The 14651-nt window shown below is 43.8% G+C and overlaps 1 protein-coding gene across 1 annotated transcript; it reads left to right on the forward strand.

Annotated features, from left to right (window-relative positions):
• Positions 1 to 1947: 1947 nt before the first annotated feature.
• Positions 1948 to 14651, forward strand: ldlrb (low density lipoprotein receptor b). The gene is made up of 18 exons (XM_084377685.1): positions 1948 to 2195; positions 6885 to 7010; positions 7342 to 7464; positions 7795 to 8166; positions 8446 to 8568; positions 8703 to 8825; positions 9079 to 9201; positions 9344 to 9472; positions 9594 to 9765; positions 10001 to 10228; positions 10316 to 10434; positions 10555 to 10694; positions 10966 to 11107; positions 11203 to 11355; positions 11441 to 11644; positions 12746 to 12820; positions 12924 to 13084; positions 13201 to 14651. Exons 1-18 carry the CDS (start codon positions 2114 to 2116, stop codon positions 13237 to 13239), a joined length of 2634 nt encoding a protein of 877 aa, XP_084233811.1. The 5' UTR covers positions 1948 to 2113; the 3' UTR covers positions 13240 to 14651.

Genomic DNA, 14651 nt, shown 5'->3' on the forward strand with positions numbered 1-14651 from the left:
GTACCCAGTATCCTCTACCCTCATCCCTTCGTCCCACTACCCTCTCTCCAGACCCTTAATCCATCCCTCCTACATCGCCTTAGCTCTCCTCCAACATGCAATAAATACATTTGTGACTTTGTTGGTGTCGTCTGGATGAATAATAATAAGATGAGGTGAAACCAAATACACAAAAAGTAGCTCACATCGTTGTTTTAAACTTGGTGAGACATAACAAACCAGGATGTTTTCACTGAAGACATCTCGGCTTGTCCAAAGAAGGAAATCACAGGTGTGACCAGTAATGTTAACGATGGCTCCATACTTTCACCTGTCCCAGTGAGTCACCTCAGTGGATGAGCATGTACAATACCAGAGCCCTCGAGCTAGCTCACCTGAATGGAATGCAGCCATCATCAATGATGGAAATTTCACCTGTACTTTTCCTAATATAACAGGGCAAAAAGTCTCCTGTGAAAAAAGGTCCGTTGTCTCTTTTATGAACCTCAGATGGAAGTTTTTTCACTGACGTAGTCCTGCAACTGAGCTGAAAATGTCAACGTAACCAAACTTAAAAGTACCTGACTCTCATGTCTGTTATCAGTCACACAGTGTCTACAACAAGGAGACAGAAAAGATCTGAGTGAGTCACACATGACTCACTTTGTGCTTCATAAATTGAAGGTGAAGTTGATTTTTAAATCATGCGTGGAGGCGCAGCTGGAATTGTTCTGTGTGCATGCACACCCCTGCACGTGCACACAGCACTTTCAGTGTGTGGATGTGTTCATAGTTCAGACACAGTGTGGTGATGGTGGGTGTAGTAGCAGAGTATGTAATCCAGCCGCTATTTCGACATTCCAGGAATACCTCCCTCAGCTCATTCCCGGCTTCTACTAGGAGCCCAGCAAGGCCCTCCCCCTCTCTCCACACACACACACACACACACACACACACTGACAGGGTCTCTTAATGGAAACAATCCCTCTATCTGATTCACCTCTTAAATATTAACGTAGCCACGAACCAAAACTCCCTCCATTCACCAGAGTAAAAGCTACTCTCCTCTTCTAATCTGTGAAGTCATAACCACTATTTATATCTTGATCCAAAGTGAAGTCATGCGTGAGACACAGCCTGTTTGTTGGGGGAAGAGAGGAAAACTGAATCACTTTTCCGAGGAAGGGTACTCTGTTCGTCTTTTTGGAGCTACGTAAATCAGCAGGATAAGAAGATGACTCCCTCCCAGTTAATACATCCGACCTTCCCTTCCCACTAATGGTGTTTTGTTTTGCAAATCTCCTGTTTGCTTTGGAGCAGGAACAGATGCAGCGACCGTGGATACAGATTAACATGATGCTCTCGTTCAATACAAAAGCTGCAAGAAATCATACGAGGAGAGTTTCTTTGTATGTGCGAGGCTGGCAGCTGCTGTGAAAGACTTGCCTCCACCTCATCTCTGTGGGAAACAAAGCTCCAGTATGCATCGGCCCTCATTTTACCCACAAAGCCCTGCTGCTACAGAGGGCTCCTCATGTGGTTTGACACAAACAGAGGGTTTCTTTTTGCCTTTTTTGATGTAGTGTAATGACGGTTATGTTATCTGATAGGCGTGACTGTGGGTTTTAATGACATGCTCCACATGTGCGACCAGTGTAAAAGCTGCTTCTTCTTATAGAGACAGCACCAGTAAGACCTGAACTGCCTTTGTCCAGTTTCTCCAATTCCTTTCAATCATTATCTCTCTTACACACACACACACACACACACACACACACACCGGTTTAGGAGGATGGAGGGGTGATGGGAGGACGACACTCAGTGATACAGCACTATATGGCTCCGCCCCCCGGCGGTGCTCACGTCCACTTTCAAACATCACACCACTGCTTTAGCCCCGCCCTCCTGTCAGCCTCCTAGAAAATCTTCAGATGTGACTCGGACCTCATAATATTTTGCTGGCACTCTTTTTACGCACAGCCGCGGCTTGACTCTGCCGTTTGCCCTCTCCGCCTGAACCCGAGCCTTTTTACGCACGGCTTTAAACTGTGCCCACTGTCCTCCTTGTACCTGCGCTCACTGCTGACTGACTTTTCTTTAGGTGTCAAATAAGGACAGAGAAGGAGGACAGGACATGTTTGAGATGCGGAGGGGACTCAGCGGGCTGTCCACATGCTGGTGTCTGCTGATGCTCGTTCACTTTTGGGCTCAAGCAGGTAAGAAACAGTATTTCCTTTCCTTTCCTTTCCTCTGTTTCCTCCTCTCTCACCACGCAGGGTGATGCTCCAGTCTTTTACATTCTGAGAAGCTGTCTTATTTTAGCTGCACATATGTAGATATAATATAGCATATTTCGTGTGTAAATGAAAAAATGGCAATTGCGCATCTGTTTCTGGCGTCATTCGGGTTTTTGGGTTGTTTATGTATTACAAATGTAAATGTTTCCATGAGGTCTTGCGGTGAATCGTGAGAATTTCTTTGAGTGAGGAGCAACATTTGGTTCATTCAGACTTTTACTTTAGATTATCGTCTTAATTCAGTAATAATAATAACTTTGACACGCAAATCGATAGTGAAATATGTGATAACAACACCATTTCAGACAAATGAATGGGATTTACGCACCGCAATTTGATTAGTTCGTTTCGTTGTAGAAGGCGACCGATCAGCCAATCACGTTCGTCCATGCCGCCGGTTTAAAGTTTCAGGAGGGCGGGACTAACGCAGAAACCGGCGGATGTCATCGTGAAGGGTGCGGTTAATACATCAGCGTTCACATCCTTGTCTCCGCTGCACGCTGGAGGAAACGACATGCAGGAAAAGCGCCAACTGTCAGAAGTAAAAGAGAAAGAGAGAGTTGAGAAACAGGCTGAATCATCCATGTTGGAGGAGAAAACATAAGGTACAAAATCAAAAGGAAGCCAAAGAAAAAAGGGTGTTTTGATGCTTTTTAAAGAAGCACAGTGTTTGACTCCTTTGAGGCAGATACAGCAAATATAGGACACAACTTGTGACCCAAATAAAGAAGTATTTATAGTTCATAGACAGCCACCAACAATCAAACAGATCAGAATATCCACTTGATGTTGTATAAAACAATTCTTAATAAAAATGAATCTAATCTGAGTCTTCTGGGGCCAAATTTAAGGGAAATGTTTGGACACAGACAAATTAAAATCTGGTGGTCATTTTCATATGTCTCCATTATGTTTTGGGGAATGAACCTAATGCCCCGTAAGGCCAACGGTGTGCTGAGAATTAGGCTCCAGGCCCGTTCTGCCAGCTGCTCCAGTAATCCCCCAATAATCTCAACTCTGCTATAAGAGCTTTTCAGATTAAAACTTCAGTTTTCTTCCAGCGCTCACTTCCAGGCAACAGATCTGCCGTTGTGTGCTAGAATGATATTCATGTGCGCTTTCTTTCTCTTTGTTTAAAGGTATGGCTTTGGTTTGTTTAAAGTATTCACTGTCAGTGTTTAGCATACTCCTGAAATGAGGCAAAGCTATGCACTGTAGCGAAGAGGTCTTTGTTTTACATGGGGGACTGAACCTCTGGACTCTGTGACTCATAAAGAAAATCACTGTGGAGTTTCAGCTGTCAATCATTTAGAAACACCTCCAAACATTGGTGGAAGAAATATGCATTTGTATAATTTGGTTGTTATAGTTGGTTGAGGTAGGGATAATTTGAATTTGACTAACGACCGGCTTCCAGCACAACACAAAGCTCCACAGAGCTCCTTTAAGATGAAAGATTCATTTAATTTTATATGATTTTGCTACGACCCCAATATTTTATCATATTTATTGTTCATTGTTTCTACAAAAGCAAAATGAAGTCACAAGACATTAGAGTGGAGAGAGAGAGAAAGAGTCACGCCTTGTTTCAACATCGCTCTGTGGAGGTTTTAGACTTTTGCTGCAGATTTTGGGCAGACCGTGTGCCCTGTGTGCCAGAAGATTGTAGTTTGAGAGAAAAGGTCACCCGCATATCGAGCCTACACTGTTAGCATGCTAGCTGAGCAACACATAGAGCGCATGAATAAATTAAATATTTGACAAAACTGGACACCAGGCAGGCCGACCTCCTCACTTACTCGCCTCTCTAAAGTTTCTCTCCCGTTGTCAGTAGGACTTTGTTAAATTCAGGCCCTTTTTTACAGTGAAAGAAAAGACTCTTAATTTAAAAAGATCATACTGTAACATTGTGCATGAAACAAAGTAACTTGTATTTAAAGCTGTCAGATTATAGTAGTGGAGTAAAAGTGTAAAGTAGCATTAAACGGTAACACTTAAGTGAAGTGCAAGTACTTCAAATTCTACAGTACAGTATTGGAGCAAATGTACAAAGTTGTTTTCCACCACCATGGTGCAGAGACGTGGTGGTGTCACACTTTACTCTACATAGTTAACATACAGCTCCCCGCAGGTCGAGGTTGAGGCGCTAACATCAAGTGAAAGCCACAGAGGAAAATGTGCAGCAGTTTGTCTGCAGTTGCTAACCTCATTACCAAGTCTTGAATTTGAAGTCCTGCACTAACATGTATGCCCAGAGTCTTTCACTAAGATGAGGGAATCAAACTTTACTTGGCCACATTGCTGTCCAGCAGTATTACCCAGTGACCTCAGTGAACACAACAGCAGCTACAGTAGATTACTGAACCGGTACAAACCCACATCCGATGCTGGAGCGAGCTGCTGTTGCTCCTCGTGATGCATATGCATCCTGGTTATTTATTAACTGCTGGGTGTATGTTTGAGTCAATAAACACACCTCTTTGTCAATGTTTTTGGTGTGTGCGTACTGCATGCATGTGCCATAAAAAGACAAGAATGCATTGTTAGTGGACAAAGTCACATGTGGCCACAAAGGAGGATTGTTGTCATGCAGCATCGTGATGACGACTTGTCTAACAGCAGAGTATCTGCCTTTCATCCGGCCAGTTTCTGCTGTCAAAATCTGTTTTTTGTGCATTTTGAAGTGAACAGAGCAGTCTGGTGTGTGTGTGAGCTCGTACTGTAATGGCCTTACATGTTAGTGTTATTACTGGATGGTGCGCCGGTTGTCAGGCTCGCGCTGTGGTTATAAATAGCATATGAACGATGCTGTCTCTCTGCTCCAGGCACTGTTCAAACAGGTCTTCTTATCTGAAGTATGACATCTGTCTATAGGTGTAAATGTCAGCAGCAGGTTGCCTTTTCTGCTGTTCAAAATAAGATTAAGTGTGTGAACGCTGCTTTCTCATCTGTGGTTAGCAGGTTTTTGAATTTGAGAGGAAATTGTGGTGTAGGTGGTGACTCAATTTAACTTTCTGAGTAGCTATAGAGACCAAACATGCTAAACCGGATTACTAAGAAGTTGTTGTTTTTTTCTTTTTTTTTTGTTTCCAATTAAATTTGACTTATATGTTAAATAAATATAGAAGATTTTTAAATACTTAAAACTTAAGATGCTCAGGACAAATTGGAGGATAACTGCTTCCAACTTTTCACCACAGACTTACAGTAAAGAAAGAAGGAAACCTCCTCTTTCCGAAAATCTTGGGAGGCCCGTGACCCATATGTGGAAGCGGGCGGGAAGATTAGCAGTGGAAAATGAAAACATTGGAGCACTGAAAGGTCAGGAAGTGCCAGCGTTTGACCTACTTTTGCGTCTACAACTGGAATGAATGAACGGTTCTCAAAGAAAGGGAAAGTGAGGGAGAGTCTCAGGGAGGCTCTAAATCTTAAATTTCATCGCAACTTTCTCACATCTTCAGGGACAGCTGGGGTATGCTTTGGAAAGTCTATTCCTGGAATCTACGCTGGCTGCGCGCCTGGCCTCCGTGTGTGTGAGCGTCTCTGTGTGTACGTGGTTTCCCAGAAAGCAGTGAGAGCAAGAGTGTGTGGGTTACACAGCCTCTCAAGATCAGCCAAGGTTTTTCCCTCAATTAGTGAAATCCCAGAATCGACGTAATGCTCTCGAGAAATAGAGAGTGAAATTCAGTCAACTTCTCACTTCTGCTGTGGTTTGTACATTTACAAAACAGGAGGGGGGTGACCTTTGGTGGCAAGCCCAGTGTTGAGAAAGCATCCTCTCCTTATTTTTGTAATCAGTAGGACCTGAACTGCCACCCTTTTTCTCATTGTCATTGCTCATTGACACAGTCACGCTGACAGACTTCCTTGTGTTTGTAGTCTCCGCCTCGGTCTGTGGGTCACTGTGGTGACGAGGAATTGCACACTGGGGCCAATCAGCTCCTGGTGGTGTGATTGTTCAACTCCTCCCATATCTATTGTCTTAAAGGGATAGTCTGTCATGTCCTCAGCCTCCAGGTCCCAGGATGGACAGACAGTGCAGTAGGTGATGGAGGAGGGTAGATGGGTTGTTGGTCTGTGTTGGCTTCACGTGTGCCTCGGTGTTGATGCTTTGAGTAGAGGCTTCACTGAGGTGTGATCGTCCCGGGGTTGAGACCTCTGAGCCCAAAATACTCACTTCAGACGAGCTGAGCAGTGAAGCTGTTTCCACTTACGTGACAAAACGATGGGTGTGAGTTTTGTTCCATACCTGAAATGTGTCAAAACAGTGAGAAGCAGAGGTGTGCTGTTGAGTCGTATCACTCCTCAAACATGAATTTATCTTTAACCCATCAGTCAGGGAACCTCACAGTGTTATCTTAATTTGTTAAGCAAAGAGTAAAAGGTGTGGTTTTCACACTGTCAGTTATCTGAACATTATCTGGGTTTTTTGTGTAATTTTCTGTTACATATTAACCTCACAAGGATGTGTTTTTTTGTGTGTTGGTACCAGCTCACGTTACTGCACGGTGCTCACGAGCAGCAAAGTGTATATTGAGCGGTAAATCCTGATAAGTCAGTAGTTTGTCCTCGTGTCACACTGAGCGCTGTAATTTTTATCGTTTCCAGATGCAGCCTACATCTGCAGCTCCACTCAGTTAAAGTGTGGAAATGGGAGGTGCATCACCCGTAGGTGGATCTGTGATGGAAGCGACGACTGTGGTGATGGAACTGATGAGCTGCCTGAAACCTGCGGTATGTTTTGTTTTATCAGTGAGGAGCTGTGACTGTGACTGAAGGTGAATGTTGCATTGCATTAGTTTTACAGTAACTAAAATCATATCAAGATAGAGCTGTACTTATTTCTGTCGCTGCTGCTGCTGTAACACTTGAATTTCCCAATCAAGAGATCAATAATAGATTTTTTTTTCTAATCTTATCTTACAACATTGAATCAGAAGTGTATCAATGAAGCCTCTGTACAACAGTAGTATTTATAAGTGAATGATTGTCCGTACTCTAGCTGTACTCACAGGCCTTATCTCTCTGTGAATACATGAATCATATTTCCTGTTTCTATCCTCAGCATCCAAAACCTGCTCGCAGACACAGTTCAACTGTGGCCTTCCCATGAACCAGTGTATCCCACAGAGCTGGCACTGTGACGGCAAAGCCGACTGTGACAACGGGGCCGATGAGAAGAACTGCAGTAAGTAATAAATAAATCAAACAATCAGGGTTATAAAGAAAGACACACAAGGAAGGACTTCCTGATTTTGCCTCCAGGGATACAGTGTCCACAGGGGATTTATGTTGTTCATGATAAGAAAACTTTATTGATCCATCCCAGGGAAATGGAAGCAGAAGAAATCACACAGCTAATGAGCATTTACTTCACGGCAAGATATCGTATATATATAGTTACTAGAAAGTGTATTGAGAGAAATACAAATAACATGAGGAAATAAGGGAGTCTGTGTCCACTTCTGGCCTTATCATCACATTGACTCCTCTCTTCTCTCTCTTCTGCCCTCCACAGCGACCAAACAATGCAAAGCTGATGAGTTTAGATGTGACAATGGCCAGTGTATATCCTCCACCTTCGTTTGCGACAAGGACGACGACTGTTCAGATGGCTCAGACGAGGCTTCCTGCCCCACACCCACCTGCAGTTCCCGTTCTTTCCAGTGCAACAACTCGGTGTGTGTGCCGGTTCTGTGGCGCTGCGACGGAGACAAAGACTGTGGCGACGGGTCTGACGAGGAGAACTGTGAGGGACATCAGCTGCACAAGGAAGTGGCGCGCTGCAGCGTCCACGAGTTTCAGTGTGCTAACGGGGATTGCATCCACGGCAGCTGGCGTTGTGACGGAGGCATGGACTGCCAGGATCGTTCGGACGAGTACAACTGCAGTGAGTTGGCTTTTTTGGCCCATCTCCTCCTCTGCAAACCTATTTTCCTCTGATAAATCGTATTTACTGCTCACTTTAATAGGAAACTGAGCCTAACATATGTAGCCTATTCATTCTTTCATATAACATAATATCCTGTTGCCACACTCAGTATCATCAATACTGACTCAAGATCCATAACAAATCGCATCACTGATGATTCTCTCCTCGGTCTACGTCGTCTCATTCATCCTCCTCTGTCTTGTTTCTTGTATTCACACATTTGTCTTCTCTTTCTAGGTAATCCGACTTGTCGTCCAGATGAGTTCCAGTGTAATGACGGCGCCTGTATCCATGGCAGCCGCCAGTGTGATGGAGAGCACAACTGCAGAGACCTCAGTGATGAGATGGGCTGCCGCACAGGTGACTATCACAGCCATCCTATCATGTTTTAACTACAAACTTGACTGTATATGGATGCAAATAGTAGATTCCTAATAGTACAGTAGATGTTTTAGAGTCCAGTTGAACTTATACTCCCTTGTTCTTCTCCACAGAAAATGTCTGTGAAGCCCCCACCATGTTTAAGTGTAACAGCGGGGAGTGTATCAGCATGGAGAAAGTGTGCAACAAACAGAGAGACTGCCGGGACTGGTCCGATGAGCCTGTCAGAGAGTGTGGTGAGTGAAGTCTTATTTTACCATCAGACCAAGAAGTGTATCAGAGTTTGGCTATACGCTCAGCGGCATTGAAAAAAGAGAAAAAGAAAAAATGAAACCACATCACAGCCTGGAAAGTATGATTGGAGCAGCTGGCCAGGCAGCCTGGGTTGACTGGCCTGGATAGTCTGTGGTTTGAATGAGCAAATTCACTGTCGATTAGAGCTACCATTAGGAAAATGGTTGTCATGACTGTGCATCTGTGTCTCCACAGGCAAAAACGAGTGTTTGACCGGAAATGGCAACTGCTCCCATCAATGCACCGATCTGAAGGTGGGCTTCAGCTGCTCCTGCCCTGCTGGATACAGCCTGAAGACAGACAAGAAGACCTGTGAAGGTGAGAGGAGGGTGTCTGACATTTGAAATCAAGTCATTAGAAGGAGGCTGTGACCAGACAGGTCCAAGAAATGTTCCCAACTGGGCAGATACAATCTAAAATCTGTAATTTTCCTCTCGACCTTCTGTTCCTCCGCCTGCAGACGTCGATGAATGTGCTGAGCCGGACACTTGCAGTCAGATTTGCATCAACCTGCCCGGCAGCTACAAGTGCGATTGTGAGGAGGGCTACGAGATCGACCCGGCGACCAAGACGTGCAAGGCTGAATCAGGTAACGTTTGAAAGGAAGCCTGTTCTCACTCTCAAGAGTCACATCTGACTGCATATTGTAACTTGTAGATTTTTAGTTCTCTCTGAAAAACAACTCATTCTTTTTCATCCACGTCCTCCAGGAACTGTACCCACCCTCTACTTCACCAATCGACACGAGGTGAGGAAGCTGGCGGTGGACCGCAGCGAGTACGTCCGTCTGATCCCCGAGCTGAAGAACGCGGTGGCTCTGGACATTGACATGCCTAACAAGATGATCTACTGGTCTGACCTGTTTCTGAAGAAAATCTACAGGTTAGAAAGAATCTGTGTTTGGTCAAAGATGGTTTAGTCAAGGGTTTATGTAAGATTTTACCACGAGGCTTGAGCCGCACCAGAAAGCCTGTATCTACAACTTTGTACTACATCTGACTGGATGCAGGTCGAGATAAAAAATAAAGATTACTCTTTTGTTGGTGAAGGACTATGATGTGGGCTGGACTGCAGATAAAGCGACTGATGTCTCTAACGTGAATCTCTTCCCCGACAGCTCCATGATAGACGTGGCCGGTGACTCCTCTCACCACACTGTAGTAATTGACGGTGGGATCGAGGCCCCAGAGGGCATTGCTGTGGACTGGATCCATGGCAACATCTACTGGACCGATAGCACTTCGAAGACTATCTCTGTGGCAACGACAGACGGCAGCAAGAGGAAGAACCTGATCACAGACAACCTGGAGAAGCCGAGAGCCATCGTAGTCGACCCCGTGAATAAGTAAGTGAACGTTTCAGCATTTTTTGAACCTTTTTGTTCGATTATCAAGTTTTCCGTTTTTCAAAAGTTTCTCTGTTCCTTCTTCAGCTTCATGTACTGGACAGACTGGGGTGAGGAGGCCAAGATAGAGAAGAGTGGGTTGAATGGAGCGGACCGCGTCGCCTTAGTGACAGATAACATCGTGTGGCCCAATGGCATCACCCTAGGTAAGCAGAACATCATGAACGGACTAAACGGTAACCAATAAATTCCATTCAGGCTGTTTAATGGCACACAGTGATCATGACAATTCAATTGTTTCTGTCTTTGCGTGTCTCTCTGGACAGACATGGTTAACCATCGTCTGTACTGGGTGGACTCCAAGATGCACACTCTGTCCAGCATCGATGTGAATGGAGGGACACGACACAGTCTCATTTTCGACGAGGAAAAGCTCTCCCACCCCCTCTCTCTGACTGTGTTTGAGGTCAGTAAAGACAGTTAGGCATTAACATATTCATAATGGGAACTAACATCTGCTCAGTCGTCCAGTTCATGCATAGTGAACGTTATCTGGTTTAGAGGTAGAAAGTCAGAGCTGAGTCTGCACTTTATTCCCAATACATTTGGATCAGTGGTGCTTATCCTTAATCATTCTTTGTAATCAATCCATTTGGTGTTCGAGGAAACGTCAGCAAACAGTGAATTAGTGAAAGAAAGAAATCCTCTTACTCACGTAGCATTTCTCTTTCAAACAGGAGAAAGTGTTTTGGACGGACATGACCAACAGTGCTGTTTTTAGTGCCAGCCGCCTGACAGGAAAAGACATCACCAAGCTGGCAATGGACCTGGTCCAGCCAGAGGACATCGTGCTGTACCACAACCTCAAGCAGCCAAACGGTACAGAAACATCACTCCATCTGCTTTATCATAACAAACAACAAGGTGATGAGGCCATGAAATGATTTGTAATGCTTATTGTTTCCCTCTTTCAGGCACAAACTGGTGCAGAGAAAGTAACAATATGAATGGAGGCTGTGAGTTCCTGTGCCTCCCCGCCCCTCTGATCAACCAGCACTCTCCTAAATTCACCTGTGCCTGCCCTGACGGCATGGCCATGGGACCTGACATGAGGAAGTGTGTGACAGGTAGGTGTTCCCTGCATGTGGCAATTCAAAGAAACTGAAATCTAGCCTTAAGTAATGATGGTAACTCTTATATTTACTTCTGCAGCGGCTTCAGTTGCCCCTCCTGCTGAAACTGATGCACCGCTCCCGCCGAAAGACACAGCCAAACCTCCTGTGCCCAGGCAACCTGTCCCCACCACTACTACGACTACTACAACTACAGCTACCGAGAGAGCGACCAAAAAACCCACAACTACCTCATCTACCCAGACCACACAGAGCACGCAGCAGCCCGCCGCCACTGCTCAAGGTACAGGGAGGGGCTCTGGATAATTTCTGGAAAAACACACAGTTTGATGAAGTGATTATAAAATAACAGCAACAGAACAGAGTACAGAAAATTGACCTCTGACAAAATGTTTCATTGTCCTTAATCTACTTCCAAATATGAATGGAAAGCTGGGTTTAAAGTGTTTTTATCCATGCTAACGGCATGATTGACAGCAATAGGTATATACTTTGGTGCTCCACTATGCCTGAGTAGGTATAGTGGTGCCTGAGTAGCTACAGCCTAAGGAGCAACAAGCATGGCTGTAGAGTCTTGCAGCCAAAGTTCACCCTGGTTGAACTTTTGGCGCAGGTGTGCAGAGCAGTGTGCGGGGTGGTGCAAGCCGCTTTGCTCAGCGCAGTGAAAACCCGCCATGGTGCGATGCAAGCCATTGGAAATAATGGGTTTTCCCCATCGCCTTCTGTCTGAAAGTCTCTTCTTAAAGGTTATAGCTCGGTTTTACCAGAGGAAACTGGTACATTTACTGTAAGGCACGAGTATTTATTCTGCAGTTATCTGCAGTTTGAGGTACAACTGTTGGCTTGAACTATGTTTTTGATCATCCGATGAACCATCCAATCTCAAACTCTTATCCCACATTCTGTGGCCAGTGAAGTGATCATTGATATACTTTGAAATAAACCTTCACTATAGCCTACATTATCTCAAATAACAATAAATTATGTTTTGGGACAACATTTTGAGAAATTCACCCATCATATTCTTGCTGGGAGTTATTTGAGCCACGTGAGGCCCACTCTCATGTCTGTACTGTAAATATTAAACTACAGCCAACTGCTGGTTAGCTTAGCTTAGCATAAAGACTGGAAATGGGAAAACTAGAAAACAAAATCCTTCTAAAGGTCACAAATCAACACTTACTATGTCATTTGTTTAGTCTCTACACAAACCAAAGTGTTTTGTGTAGGACGGTTTCTTCACTGTCTGCTAAGCTAAGCTAAGCTAACCATTTTATGGCTGTAGCTTCTTACATTATTCACTATACAGACAAGAGTGGTGTTGATCTTTTCTTTCACTTAAAGGAATTAAATGAATAAAACATTGTTTTCTCTGCTTTTTCAGGTAACAGATTGGCAGCGCTTCCTGAAGAAGCCCCTTCATCCCACCCCATGGCTCTCTACATCGTGGTGCCAATAGGTTAGTCTCACATTAGCTGTCTACCCTCCTCACTCACACATGCAACATATTTATTCTCCCCTGACGTCACCACATGACCTAAAACTCGTCTTCTGCTCTGCAGTGGTCATGTCCCTGCTGGTCTTTGGAGGAGTGTTTCTCTGGAGACACTGGCGTCTGAAGAACACCAACACCATCCACTTTGACAACCCTGTGTACCAGAAAACCACCGAGGATGAGCTCCACATCTGCAGGAACAGCTCAGATGGCTACGTTTATCCTCAGGTATCTTGACTTTGATACCAAGTCACTGTATTATTAATTAAATAAAGTTTCCATTAAAAATAAACTGTAAGTACTTTTACAGCTTTGCTTATTCAATATGACTCTTTTTGTTACAGAGACAAATGCTGAGCATGGAGGACGTGGATGTTGCATGACCCAAAGATGAAGAAGACAGAAGACAGAAGCTTTATCTGAAGTGATTTTCTTCCTTTTTGGAAAGGCCTTTCTTTCTTCTGCTGCTGCTGCTTTACCGCCCCTCCCCTCTACTCACTGAGCTCATTTTATGGCGTAGGTTTCCTGACCTCAGCACTGTGCCGTCCAAGTCTGAAGAAAGAAGTGAAAATAAAATCCTTGAAACTTTAGTATGACAAAATAGAGCGTAACTGCAGGAAGCTATTTGGTCAGACCACAAAATGGTTTCAAAATGAAGGACTGCTCCAGATTTCAGAGGAAGATGTTCTCTAACAGAGCTGTGACTCTTTTGAAGCTTTGTGAAAATTGTTTATTTAAGTATCCTGTTTGTTAACATGATGCGGATGCTTGCTTGACACATGTTCATTTCTGCAAGCCTGATATTGTCTTAAGACTTGTGTGTGCCTTCCAGTAACACTCTGGCTACTTAGTGAAGTTTATTGGATGTACATAAATGCCTTACTGACCCCACTGGCCTTCATGATTATACTGTGGCCTTTACTATACAGTCTGTTGGCTCCCAGAGGCATTTGTCTTAACTGTCAACCACCATCGTCTGTTCTTGTTTTGTTTTTGTCCCTTTTGTGACCCCTAAATGGAAAAGCTGCTGAGTTTTCTGAAGTCAACCAAAAATGAAGGAATTTTTTTTTCTTTTTTAAATGAAAAAAATGATTGTAGGTGATTACTTATCATAATAATATGTAAATAGTTTCTGTAAATATTTTGTAAAACACTCTCGTGTTCACTCTGGTGTTGCCTTTTGTACATTTTAATCAAGAAATACTGTAAATATCTAAGAGATTCTTTTATTTATTTATGGAAATATATGAGAGATGTGATTGTTGTCACGCGGCTGTAAATACAGTAATGCTATATGTTACCACGGTGAACTGCTCTTGTTCCAGCAAAGCCTGTCTAACCATTACATTGTACAGCTGTTATTTAACTTAGATCAAGCCTTTGGACGTCTGCTCAGTTTTGTACTCAAATGAGCTGTATGGAGCCATTTTATGTTTTTTGTTTTTTTACATTTTAAAACAAGACTACACCTATTTCAGTTGCTTAGAAGAATGCCGCAACTCTGTTTTGCTGGTGAACTGTTCCTTTACTGTTCAGTGCTACAGGAAAATACTGAAGAAGCTCTCTTCCACCATTGTTTGTTTCTTTTCAGTGATTCTTCACATAATTTATTTACCGTCTGCCGTTCTGTGACTTTTTGTTTTCACTGTGAGATTTAAGGCACATACTGTAGTGTGCTAAGTACGATGTTCTCCGTCACAGCAACGTGTATGTAGGGACAAAGATTAATGCACGACAGCCTGCTTGTTTGTTTTTGATTGTGTTAGTCTTTTTTTAATTAAAAGAAAAATCTTAA

Source organism: Pagrus pagrus (assembly GCF_965226575.1).
Source record: "Pagrus pagrus genome assembly, chromosome: 2".
NCBI classification, from domain to species: Eukaryota; Metazoa; Chordata; class Actinopteri; order Spariformes; family Sparidae; genus Pagrus; species Pagrus pagrus.

What these genes read in the sequence shown, in the direction of transcription:
- ldlrb (XM_084377685.1), top strand. Translation starts at nt 2,114, where the DNA reads ATGTTTGAGATGCGGAGGGGACTCAGCGGGCTGTCCACATGCTGGTGT. An exon ending in GTAGTCGACCCCGTGAATAA is followed by an intron (nt 10,229 to 10,315) that starts GTAAGTGAACGT and finishes TTCCTTCTTCAG; the next exon opens with CTTCATGTACTGGACAGACT. An exon ending in ATGGCTACGTTTATCCTCAG is followed by an intron (nt 13,085 to 13,200) that starts GTATCTTGACTT and finishes TTTTTGTTACAG; the next exon opens with AGACAAATGCTGAGCATGGA.